General features: G+C 47.3%; 1 protein-coding gene across 5 annotated transcripts in view; it reads left to right on the forward strand.

The window, feature by feature from the left end:
• The window catches only part of Tmem127 (transmembrane protein 127), an 18200-nt gene continuing 5309 nt past the window's right edge, over nt 1-12891 (forward strand). For 2 of the 5 annotated variants that reach the window (XR_010040790.1, XM_013154284.3), the window contains exons 1-2: nt 1-160; nt 553-843. Coding sequence is in view for 4 of the 5 variants with exons in the window: in XM_013154284.3 (XP_013009738.2) it covers nt 600-843 (244 nt within the window). In the remaining variant the exon portion in view is untranslated. Of the gene's footprint in view, nt 306-552; nt 844-12891 lie in introns of all 5 variants that reach the window. The other 3 variants (XM_063229945.1, XM_063229946.1, XM_063229944.1) reach the window with 3 other exon arrangements.

Consider the following 12891-nt stretch of genomic DNA (forward strand, 5'->3'; position numbering starts at 1 on the left):
CGGAGGAGGCGGAGGCAGAGGAGGAGGAAGCCGGAAGTACATCTGTCCGGGTCGGTCTGGGCGTTGCGGAATTGGGGCCTGGGATCGCTCAGCCCCGGGCAACTGAGAAGCCCGTGACGGGGCGGAGCGGCGCCATCCCGGCCCTGAGGCCTGCTGAGTGGTGAGGAGCAGGGGCGGAGTTTGAGGGTCTTTTTTGCCGCAGGTCGCACCCCAGAGTACGGGTCTTAGATCTTTGGTCCCGGATCCCTGCGGCCCAGCCTGGTCCTCCGCCCTTCGTCACCCTCTGGCCAAGACTCCAGGTTCAGGTTCTCCCCTCCCCCAGTGGCCGATCCCCAATATCTCCGCGACCCCCCATCTGGTCTGCACATACTCCACTTCTCCCCCATCGCCGGTCCTTGTCCCGCACCCCTAATTCTGAGCCCCGGTCCCCGCCCCCTAATTCCCGCAGTCCTCCGGTCTCTGCTCAGCTCTGGGTCCCACCGGTCATCCTCCGCTGCCGGCCTTGACAGCCCCTTTCCGGCACCCAGGGCATTGCTTTCCTTCTCGGGACAGGCAGGCGACCCGCAGCGACCGTACAGTGACGGCGGGCGGCCCGGGACATGTACGCCCCTGGAGGCGCAGGGCTGCCCGGCGGGCGCCGGCGGAGGAGCCCCGGAGGCAGCGCTCTGCCCAAGCAGCCCGAGCGTAGCCTGGCCTCGGCCCTGCCCGGGGCCCTGTCCATCACGGCGCTATGCACTGCCCTCGCCGAGCCCGCCTGGTTACACCTACACGGAGGCACCTGTTCCCGCCAGGAGCTGGGGGTCTCCGACGTGCTGGGCTACGTGCACCCGGACCTGCTGAAAGGTGAGAGCGCTGGGCTCCTGTCCTCCGGGCCTGAGGGGCCGTCCGGCGTGGGGGACTGGCTGAAGCAAAGCTTAAGGGCCTTTGGTTGAAGCAGACAGCCCCTGTCCTGCTTCATGCCCACCAGGTGGCTCTGTTTGGGGTCCAGCTCCTCATTAATTCTGATGTTATTCAGCTAAGCACCTACTTCTCACAGCCATGTTAATCCTGTCTGCTGCTATTTTCGGATTCTGCCTGCCTTGTTTAGGGAGAAGATAAGGGGTCACTATCGCCATCCTCTCCTAAGGGACCTTTGGGATACAGCAAGCTGCTCTGGGGCTGCCTGACTGATGGAAGAAAACGAAATTTTAATACAAATAGCTTTTAGAGGATGTTGTAGAATTCTAGGGTCATTGGACTTTTATTAGAGAAAGGGGATGTAGCGTTTTAGGTCAACCGAAGTCACTGTCGTTGACAGCAGGAGCTAGCCTGTCCCTGGGAGCCCCCAGCTCACCTACTTCCTGTCACCAGTAGTGAGGGTACAGGCTCTGGTGAGAGCAGGACTGCACTGTCTGGTTTTGAACCTAAAAACAATCAATAGTCCCCCAGACAGTCTTTAGTAAGAGCAGTTTGGCACTCCAAGATCTTTTGAACCATTCCTAAAGTTCTTCCTATTGCCTCCGGTGTCTCTGGCAGTGATGCATTCCAGGTGTCTGCGGCCCCACCCATCAGAGCCCTGCTAGATTCCCACCAGGAATCCACATGTTGCTTCTTGAAGGGTTCAGACCCGGGGATCTGGTGAGAAGGGCACAGCTACTTGTGCACGATGACTCAGTACCACTTTGCAGGTCTGGGCCGAGAAACCTTAGCCTGTGGTCTATTGTTGTTGAACCTTCTCTCCATGGTTTGCTTCTCGCTTGGGTTTCAGAGGCCTTTGGGATGGTTTTGTAGAGAACAGTATGAGGACTTCTGGTTTGTTTCCAAATTCACACTCCTGATGCCCATGGTGCAGTTGGCTTTTGCAAACTGAAGTTGTCCACCTGGTGGCCTTTTGCTGGGCACATAGCCCATGGTACAGAGGACTTCAGGATGAAGTGGGTGCGGATGGTTCTTCCCTCAGCACATTACCTCTTGGACTGCCTCTTGGACACACAGCTGCCAGCTTCCTGCTCTTCTGCCAGGCCTTTTGCACTTGCTCCCACCGTATTTCGATGTTTCAGGAGCTGAGTGTCACATGCAAACCAGGAGTGAGCTAGCCGGGTCCTCTGCAGCTCTCTCCTGGGGTAGAGGGTTCATGGAAGTCTCAAGACGGAGAGAAGGCTATCAGACCCCACTTCCTTACTCAGGAAACTGTGGCCCTGAAAAGTAAAGCGCTTTCCCCACGGCTGCCTACCAGACAGGGTCATAGCTGAGACTGGCGCCCGTTTACTGATGCAGATATCAAATGGTTCTTTCTTAATTATGGTTTCTATCCTGTTTTAACTCAGCAGTAAAGAGTAATCTCGTGAGATTGTTGTGTGGTGTGCTTCCTTGTCAAAGGCGTGTGGAAATAAAAATGTTGGTGCACCTTCTCCTTTGTTCATATGTGTGTTTGCCCTTTCTGAGAAAGGACTCAGCCCAGATTCTGTCTTTTGTAAAACGAGTTACCTCAGGGCTGCGGATTTAGCTCAGTGGCATAAGTGCCTGCTTTGCAAGCTCCAGGTTGTGAGTTTGATCCCTGGTACCTAAAAACAACAACAACAACAACAACAAAACCTCTGTTACCTCAACCCTTATATTCCATTTGTTCTGTGTTTAGAGAGCGTTGGTGATGATGCAGTACCAGGGGACTGACCCAGGGCCTTTGCACTGAGCTGTATCTGCGGCCCTTTTTTATATTTTCACTTTGAGACAGGGTCTCTAAATTGCTAAATTGCCCAGACTGGACTTGAACTTGTGATCCTCCTGCCTCAGCCTCCCAGAGTGCTGGGATTACAAGCATGTGCCCCCGTGTCTGGCTACTGCTGGGAAATCTTAACCCAGGTACCATTTCTGTTCGCTTGTCCTGGCTGTCTCCCTGGCCATTGCAAGTTGGGAACATTTGGTGCCTGTTACTAGGAGAGTTGGCAGTGGTCCCTCGGGAGCTATGGTAAGAACCAATGAATCAGTAGATCCCCATTGGTTCCCCTCTCCTGTCTCTCTGTACCTGGTCTTTTGGTCCTACTGGGCCTTCACTCTTGTGGTATCCTGTGTGACGGTGTGACCTTCTGGGACCAGCAGTTGTGACCTGGAAGCCTTGTGCATTCCCCATTTCCAGAGGTAGCAGAGCTGGGGGCATAGGCTTGGTGCTCACAGATCTTCAAGAGGGAGAACAGAGCTTGTGGGTCCCAGCAGGTGACAGGTGCCATCTCTTAGCACCTGCCTGAGTGCAGTTTCTCATGGAGATCTTGGCTCAGGGAGGTTGGGCAATCTACTTAAGGACACACAGCAGCCTGAGTGGCTTTGACTTCAAGGTCCACACTCTCGATAATACACCCCACTGCTCTCTGTGTTTCCTTTTCTTTTGGTCAGAGTGGCCCATTTCCCTACCTTTTTTCTTCTTTTGTGTGCCCTGCTAGAGTAGTGGGTAGAATCCAGGACCTTCTCACTGAACTACGTCCTCAGTCCTTTAAGAAACTACTTTTGGGGACAAAGTCTTGCTAAGCCTGCTGTATTCCCACCTTAGTGACTGCTAAGTTGCCTGGGCTGGGCTTGAACTTGAGATCCTCCTGCCCCTGCCTTTTACCTCTAGTTGAATTTTTGTCACAAGCTGTGCTTCTTACCCCACAGTGCCTTGGTGGGTAGTCCTGAGGCAAACGAAATCATTCATCCTCTCACCATCACTCACAGAGCTTTTGGAGGTTAGCAAATGCAGATCAGCACGGAAGATTCTGCCCAGAATTCTTCCACTTTCCAGAGGCTGCCTGCTTCTCGTGTTGTACTCCACTCAAAAAACAAGGCCCCATGGTGAAAAACAGGGCAAGACCCCAAGATGACAAACGGGGTAAGACGTCTTTTTAAAAGAAGCGCTTTTATTTTAGCTGGCCCAGCAACACAGTGCAGATGGAATTTGCAAAGCTGAGTTTTGACTGATTTTTATAGTTTATTTATGATTAGCTCATTGACATTAAGTACATAGTGATGAGAAACAGAAATAAGGTGGGCCTTTGTTCCCCTTTGCTTGAGGTCAGAGGCATTTCATAGTGGGTAGTTAGCCAATTCATAGCCCTTGGTCTGCCAATTCCAGGAACATTTGTCTCTCATAAAGGGAACAATGGTTGACACAGCATCATTTATCTCTTACAAGGGGAACAAAAGTTGACATAGCACACAGGCCACTAAGGTGGAGGGGATGACACATTACAGAACAGCAGAAAGACGCGGTCAGTTAATTTATAACTATGTGGTTGGTGCTTGGTTACTAGGGTAATGAGCTCAGTATAGAATGACAATATTACTAATAACTATCTTTTTAAGTAACTATTTTTGTTAATTATCTTTTAATCAATTATTTTAATTTTTAGCATCTTAGTATAACATTCCCCGCTGATTTTTGTCAGTGATCCAAATCATTGGCTCATGGAATTTTTAAGCAGTGGTATTTGTTCATAAATTTGTGTCCTTAAAACCATGAGTTTTATTGTTTGAACCTGGTCTTTGACATAATTTACTAATCTATTTATAATGCAAGGTCCAATTGTTAAACAAGTAAGTAAGATTAACAGAGGTCTGGAGGCTGCTATGATTAACATTGTCAACCAGGGAGATAGAGAAAACCATCATTAAACCAATTCTGTTTAGCTTATCTGGCTTGTTCTCGTTCCTGTAGCCGCCTTTTAAGGCTGGCCATATTATTATCATGTCTGATAACCCTAAAATGATTGGCATACAAACAACAATTTTTTCCTAATGCCAGACAGAGGCCTCCTTCCTTTAGGAACAGGAGATCTAGACCCCGCCGGTTTTGTAAAACCATCTCGGTCAGTGAACTTAAAGAATCGTCTAATTTGGAGGCAGAGTCACTAAGGGCTGCTAAATCTTGGTCAGTGAGTGTACGTGTCTATAATTTTGGTCTTTTGACTATTAGGCTGGACACTCTTAAACCTATTGACCTTGTTATCTCAATTTTTAGTAATACAGGTAATAATACAGGATTTTTTTGTTTGTTTGTTTTTACTGGACTCTTTAAGTCAAAGCTAGGGAACAAGTGACTCCTACCATTATCTCTAGAGTACCAATACACTTGGGGAAAGATATGGACTAATGTGTAAAGCTCAGGGCACTGGGTGAACAGGTGATGCATGGAACAAGGAATTATATTAGAAGTACAGGCAAACCAGGCTCCATTGGGAGCAACAAGGTGTTGACTAGCAGGATAGGAAAAAGTATAAATCAAAGCCAAAGAGGTAGGATTACACAGTGCAGCATAAGGGGAAGTGTGCAAGGAGTAGGAGGCAGAGTAAACACAGGTTCCTGAGCACCCTGTACATTGTCCAGTCTGAGCAGGGCCTTAGTATCCCACCAACAAAAGGTGTCATCTGTACAGGAATTTAAAAGTTGATTTGCCATAAGCAATGTCCAGAGGCAAGAAGGGGCTAGAAATGGCACAGAAATCGCAAAGGGCAAAAAGGTCTCAGGAGTAGGAAGTCTAGTGGAGGAGAACAGAAGATTGGGTCTCCAGAGTGAGGAAAAAGGTAACTACCCCCTTTATTTTTTTGTCAAGGATATACAAATTTACAACCTCAATGTCTACAAAAATATTTCGTCTCTACCGACTGTGAACACCTATGATCAGAGGCTGGCTGTTGGTTTTGGGGGCAAAGATACCAGCCAGTGGACTGTAATTTCTTTTGAATACATAAGTCCCTGTAAGTCTCCATTAGCAACCAATCAGGCAGCATGGCATGCAAACCCAACATTTTTTTGTTTAATTTTTGCTGGGATGTTATCTAATAGGGAACATAAATCTATCTTAATTATCTCATAGACAGTAGCATTGGCTACCAATAATTTACTAGTGAAATAGTAATTTTAAGTTTTAAACAGTGGGTTACAAGGTATGTCCTTGGGGTATTCATGAGGAATAACACCTAAGAACAAGATTATCAGATACATTTGGCAACTTAAGCTTTAAAGAATCCTTGGAGGGAACAACAGTTCACTTATCTGTAGGTTGATCACTGTCAGAGGCCAGAACTGGCTGAAGTGGCAATGATGAATCCAGGCAGGCTTTTTCGTAACTTCGACGGCAGTCAGAGTGCTGAGAACCACGGTGTAAGGGTCTTCTCACCATGGTTTGAGAGACTCACGGTGATGTCTCTTGATGAGTAGTGTCCTAGGTTTCACGGCAGGACGTTCATCCTCAGGATGGGTTGTAGCAGAGGTGGTTGTTCTCGGAATAACTGGTGGATGGAAGTCAGAGCTAGCTGAAGGGCCTGCAGGAACTTAACAAGATCTTGATTAGCCAGATCAGCTAATTTTTTTTTCTCAGAAATCCTAGGAATAAGAGGAGGAAGTCTCCCACATAGAACTTTAAAGGGGAAACAATTGCAACATAGGGGGTACATTGCGCACGCAAGAGGGCAAAAGGAAGGAGACTCACCCAGTTCTCACCAGTTTTTAATGCCATCTTTAATGCCAAATAGTTATTACCATTTTTAAAGTCTGGTTTATCCTTTTTACTTGTCCTGAACTTTAAGGCCGGTAAGCACAATGGAGTTTTCAATCAATCTGCAAAGCTTGGGTTAGTTTTTGAGTTATCTGGGCTATAAAAGCCGGGCCATTGTCAGACCCCATGGATAAAGGGAGGCCAAATTGGGGAAACTGCTATCAGGGCTGACTCAAGACTTAGTAGGAAAAGCTATCTACCAGTACTCATTCCCTTAAAGTCCAGGCTTTTTTATTTTTGTGAACTCTATTTCTCAATGTTTTTCAGGCATAGTCCCACGATACCAAGTGGTTTCCATTTGTTGTGGTTGCTTAGGGTTTATCAACTGGCACTGCGGGCCTCTAAGGCTCACAGACTGAGTAAGCTTCGATAACTGAAAGATAAAGAAATGATCTCAAAAAGAGCAGCGAGTTTTGATCCTCCCATGTGAGTGGACTGATGAGCTTGTTGGATGAGTTTCATCTCAAGGCCTCACGGAAGAGGACTCGATTATCAGGCAGTTGGTACCAGCCCCCAGGGGTATCAGACTTTGCTTGGAGCTGAGTTGCCAAATGTTAAGTCTTTTTGAGTGTAAAAGGGCTCTGACAGAGTGGGTGGAATCAGTAGCAATGCCGGGATTGTCTCAATTCCCACTGATTTTGTGGCTGTTTTTTGGGTAGCTGCGTCTGTTAGATTATTTAGTAGCCATATTCCTTGGCATCTAAATGACAGCTAACAAATTTAAAACTTGGGGAGCATTTTTATCTTTTGGCCCCCTTAAGTCACTGAACCTCATTCCTGATAAATGGCCCCATGAACATGGGCAGTAGCAAATGCATATCTGCTATCAGTCTGACAACTTGAGGGCCTCAGTGAGGGCAATGAGTTCAGCCCATTGGGCTGATGTTTTTGGCTCCAAGGTTTGTTCCCATAGAATCTGAGAGTCTGTGACAGTGGCTCCCACGACCTGCTTACCTTGATAGATGTGACTGCTTCTATCAGAGAAAAATGATGGAACTCCGGACAGTGGCTCATCTGTCCAAGTCTGGTCAAAGCCCCATGAGATGATCAGAGAGGCAAGGAGGGGTCATCATCAGGCAGCTGAGTATCTGGGTTTAAAGACACTGTCCCCTTGAAACTGATGGTAGTCAGATCCAGAAGTAATGACTGATAGTGCATGACTCGGGAGTTAGGCAGCCATCCATCAGGTGAAGCTTTGATGAGAGTCTCCAGTGAATGAGAGGAGACAATTAAAAGTTTTTGTCCAAATGTCACCTTTTGGGCCATTTTCACCAGGAGGGCCACCGAGGCAATCATCTGCAGGCAAGGCAGCCATTGGGCTGTCACATTATCAAGTCTCTTGGAAAGATAGGCAATAGGCCTTTGCCATGGTCCTAAACTCTGGGTCAGTACTCCTTTTGCTATCCCTTGTTTTTTATCAACATAGAGGGAAAGAGGTTTTTGCAACTTTGACAGAGCCAGAACTGGAGTTTCTGTTAAGGCTGATTTTAATTGCTGAAAAGCCTGGTCTCGTGAGTCTGTAATCTAAAGCAGGCAATATCTTATGGCTCCTAGAAATTCTCATATTTGCTTTTTAGTCACAGGAACTGGAATCTGTTGAATGGCTTGCACTAGCTGGGAGGAAAGAGTCAGTTCTAAGCAAACTCTAATAACTAACTGAGGGGCATTTCTTCAAATCTCTCAAGCCTTTGCAATTTTTGCTTAATATCAGGTGCCCACAGTTACAAAGGTATTATTAATGGCCCTTGCCTTTTTAGGTGCTACCAGATCTACAGGTGTACAAATGTAATAGGCCTCTAGCAATCTCTCCAGAAACCCCGAGGGAGACTCATCATCTAATTGTCTCACCTCTGCTACCTTGGACAAATTGGTGGGTTTTCTGGCAGCCCTTAAAGGCTTCTGAGAACAACTGGCGATACTGAATGAGAGCCTTCTTACCTCTGGTTGTCCGATCGGGGCGGGACAAAGGGAAAACAAGGTTCTGGCATTCAGGATCAGAGGACAGGTTTTTATTTGGAATGCACACTGCTTTTTATCCCACAACATGAATGGTTTTCTCTCTCTCTCTCTCTCTCTCTCTCTCTCTCTCTCTCTCTCACTGTAAACAAAACCTGCAAAATCTGCTGGCAGTCATCTCAAGTGGGGTGATGAATGGCGAAGACAAATTCCAAAAGAGAAATAAGGCCCTGAGGGTCCTTAGAAAAAAGAGGGGTGAGGAAGAGGAGTCCAGTAATTCTGAACGCTGATGGCTTCTAGTCCAGATGGGACTGAGAATTACAGTCCTTTTTAATTTTTATTTTCATAGGCAAATATATTTTATATATGGTCAACACTGACTTTTTACCATTATATAAACTTGGGATGACAAAGCACTCCAGTTTGTCCTCCCCTTTTTAGAATATAGTCTCATTTTAATGGAAACATTTTGCAGTAAAGGTTTATTGATCAAATACTGTCAAATTCTGAACACATTTGTTTTTCTATTTTTCTGTTTCTGTTTATTACCAATTACCTTTTTTCTAGCTTTTTAGACAACATTAAAACTTTTAACAAAATCCTTGAAGTGACTTTTTTAGTAGTCTATATTAAATCATTTTATGTCTTTTTACCACCTTAAAATGTTACACTTTAAAAACTGTAACTTTTTAAACTGGCTCAATAACAGTATGACCTGGCTTTAATTGGTAAAGCCAATATGATTTTAAAAACCATAAACATATATATATGTGTGTGTGTGTGTAAATATATATGTATTGTTACATATTTACATTTTAACCAGAAAAATACTTTTAAAGGCATGCCAAGGTTGTACATAATCAGTTGAGAACTAAAACATTAAACAAGGTGCCACAAAAGACAAGACCAACATTAAAGACACAAACAAAGGATTTTCTGTCCATGGTTCGGCGACCTAAAGGGAAATAAATTTTCATTATGACCCTTAAGTCCAATAAGCCACATGGAACCTGCAACAGTAGTTTAAAAGAAAAAAGAAATCTAAATGTTAGTACTGAGGTAACAGATTCAAATGAACAAATGGCTCTACTGTAAAAATATACCAAGCACAAAACTAAATGGATAAAAAAAATCCCAAATCACAAATGGGCTAGAAGCCCTGTCCCAGAGGGCATCCTGCTCCGGTGCAGAAGGAGTCAGCCAAGCTCTCTACAACTTCAAAGGTGCGCACTCAAATTACAAAGAACAAAAGATCCAAATACTTACAGATGTTTCAAGCCGATCAATCGGTGAAAAAATGTGGGGAGGGGTCCCCATGTAATCCCGGACGAGCCCCCAAATGTTGTACTCCACTCAAAAAACTAGGCCCCATGGTGAAAAACGAGGCAAGACCCCAAGATGACAAACGGGGCAAGATGTCTTTTTAAAAGAAGCGCTTTTATTTTAGCTGGCCCAGCGACACAGTGCAAATGGAATTTGCAAAGCTGTGCAACTGAGTTAGAGATTTGACTGATTTTTACAGTTCATTTATGATTAGCTCATTGATCATTAAGTACATAGTGATGAGAAACAGAAATAAGGTGGGCCTTTGTTCCCCTTTGCTTGAGGTCAGAGGCATTTCATAGTGGGTGGTTAGCCAATTCATAGCCCTTGGTCTGCCAATTCCAGGAACATTTGTCTCTCATCAAGGGAACAATGGTTGACACAGCATCATTTATCTCTTACAAGGGGAACAAAAGTTGACATAGCACACAGGTCACTAAGGTGGAGGGGATGATACATTACAGAACAGCAGAAAGAAAGCGGTCAGTTAATTTATAACTATGTGGTTGTTGCTTGGTTACTAGGGTAATGAGCTCAGTACAGAATGACAATATTACTAAAACTATCTTTTTAAGTAACTATTTTTGTTAATTATCTTTTAATCAATTATTTTAATTTTTAGCATCTTAGTATAACACTTGTACTGCTCTTCAGTCTGGACTCGGGTCCAGACATTTAGTGGTCCTGGGAAGAGGTGCCCAGAATCCTTTCTGCCTCCCTGGGTGGCCAACAAAAGGCATCTCTGCCAGCAGCCTCAAGAACCCTCGTACCAGGATGAGGAAGCTCGGATTTGAGGTCCAAGTGAATCACCGATGGTAGACCAAGGAAGCCCAAGAGCCTGCCAGGAAGGGCCGGGTGGTGGCCGATGGCAGTTCCTACGAGCCCTGTCCTCAAGTAAATCGGCAGGCACCGTTGCTTTCTGTGGGGTAGCACAGCTGGGCACAAGAGGCCCCTGTTACTGAACTTCCTCACAGTGCCGCCTGCAAGCCAAAAATGGCACAGTAAGGAGGGGTTGGGCAGGCAGGGCAGCACTAGAGGGGACTGGGGCAGTGCTCGGGAAATGAGTGGCAGGGAGGGGCCTGCAGCCCACGCAGGTAAGGTGGGGATCAGAGGATGACAGGCAGGTGGACAGGAAGAGCCCAGGCCTGCAAAACAAATCCAGCTGGTGACTCACCTCGACCTTGGGCAAAGTCAGTTCCTCCACTCCTGTTACACGGCAGCTGCCTCTTCCTGGTGACTCTGGGGACAGTCAGGCAGTGTTTACCCCAGTGAGGAGGCAGGGCACAACTGTGGGGTCTGAGTCGCCGGGTTCTGCCCTGAGTCCTGAGTGCTGTGGCTTGAAGCACTGTTTTGGATTTAAAGTTGGAGCCTTGTTCTGTGTGCCTTGTCTCCCACAAATAAAGCCAGCCTTGTGTGACCCTGGGACTTGTGTCTCTCTCTACCAGTCCTCCCTAGGGAGCCCTCCCTACCAGAGTGATGCCTTGAAGGGAAGAGAAAAAGATGCTGAGGTGGTGGCCCACGTGTCTGGGATGACAGCCTGTCTGAGATCCCCTAGTGACAGTCCACCCAAGACGTGGAGCAAATTCAGGGTAGCCAGTAGCATCGTCCAAAAGGACAATCACATTTTCAGCTTTTCCACTAACCTGAGGGCTTATTCCCAGCTTGGTTCTGGGGAAAGGGAGTTGAAGGCTGGGGATTTAGCTCAGCAGCATAAGCACCTGCCTTCCAAGCTTGTGGTCGTTAGTTCGATCCCCGGTACCAACAAAAAAAAAAAGGGAGTTGAAACAAAATCTGGATTTTGGTGATGGTGGTTTGTTGGTTTGTAACAGTCTCCACATGTAGCTCAGGTGGCCTTAAACTTAGCGATTTGTCTGCCTCAGCCTGCCAAGTGCTGGGATTAGGAGCATGCGTCACCACGGGCAGCAAAACAAAACCTGTTTGTGTGTTGGGTCAAAAGACCCTTCTCAGAACCACATTGTCACCCTGGTGGGGTGGACCCTCAGTCTGGCTTTAGCAGGTGCCACCTCTGCTGTCAGAGAGTCTCAGTGTAAGAAGGAAAGGTCCAGCTAAGTGTGGTGGCACATGCCTGTAATTCTAGCCTGGGGAGGCTGGGGCAGGAGGATTGCTGCAATTTCAAGGCCAGCCTGGGTCACCTAGAAAGACCCTGTCTCAAAAAAATAAAGCCAAAGGAAAAATGCACCAGGGCGGGGGACTGTGGCCCAGTTGAAATAGCTGCTTACTAGCAGGGAGTAACAGCCCAGGTGGCTTCCCTTCCATGGCGGTGGAGCGGCGGCAGCAGATCCTGAACCCATGGCCCATGGGGCAGGAGCTGCTGCTTGCAGTGATCCCTGAGGTGCAGGCTGAGGGTGGGCAGGTGACCACTCAGGGTAACCCAGAGCCCGTGTAGCCTAGGAGTTGGTGCCAGGTCCAAAGCCTTTCTGATGTCCTGGGTACTTCCCAAGCTGGACTGTGAGGCTGCAGGGCTGCAGAGTCCTGACCGCCACCCCCAGCAGGTCTTGCCCAGAAAGTCCCCGTGTGAGGCTTCCTGTTGCTGAATGACCCAAGCCTCTTTTGTTTTTCTTGGCTTTTTTTTTTGGTTTTTGTTTTGGAGATTTCATGCCTCCAGCTGGTCTGCCTGCTAGCTTAGCAGCTGCAGACTCTGCAGCCGGTGCTGCCAGCATTCCTGTTAGCTCTAACCCTGCGCGCACCTGCACCTCCTTTAAGCATGATTGATTGTCTCCATCAGGAGAGGGAAAGTGACTGGCTGCTGCCCTGCGAGTCCACGCAGCATAATGCAGGGCTTGGGTTCACTGTGTGACCTGCAGGAAGTCACTTCGCTTCCCAGGACCTCTGAATCCGCAGCTGAGCTGTGTGATGAATCCCTCATGTCGCAGCAAGGACCAGCACTTGGCCCATCTCTGCAGGGGCTGCTCCTGCAGCGGTGTGTGAGGCTCTGCCAAGGACCTGTGCCCTTGGGGAGTCCTCTGAGAAGCCTGCCATCAGGTGCACGTCTCCCTTGATGCTGTTGTTGTTGTTTTGAGACCGGGTCTCACTGTAATTCAGGCTAGCCTTGCCCACTATGTAGCCCCAGTTGGTCTTCAACTTGC

This window comes from Cavia porcellus, unplaced genomic scaffold (genome assembly GCF_034190915.1).
Source record: "Cavia porcellus strain 051 isolate PalLab524CR breed Dunkin Hartley unplaced genomic scaffold, mCavPor4.1 scaffold_18, whole genome shotgun sequence".
Taxonomy (NCBI): Eukaryota; Metazoa; Chordata; class Mammalia; order Rodentia; family Caviidae; genus Cavia; species Cavia porcellus.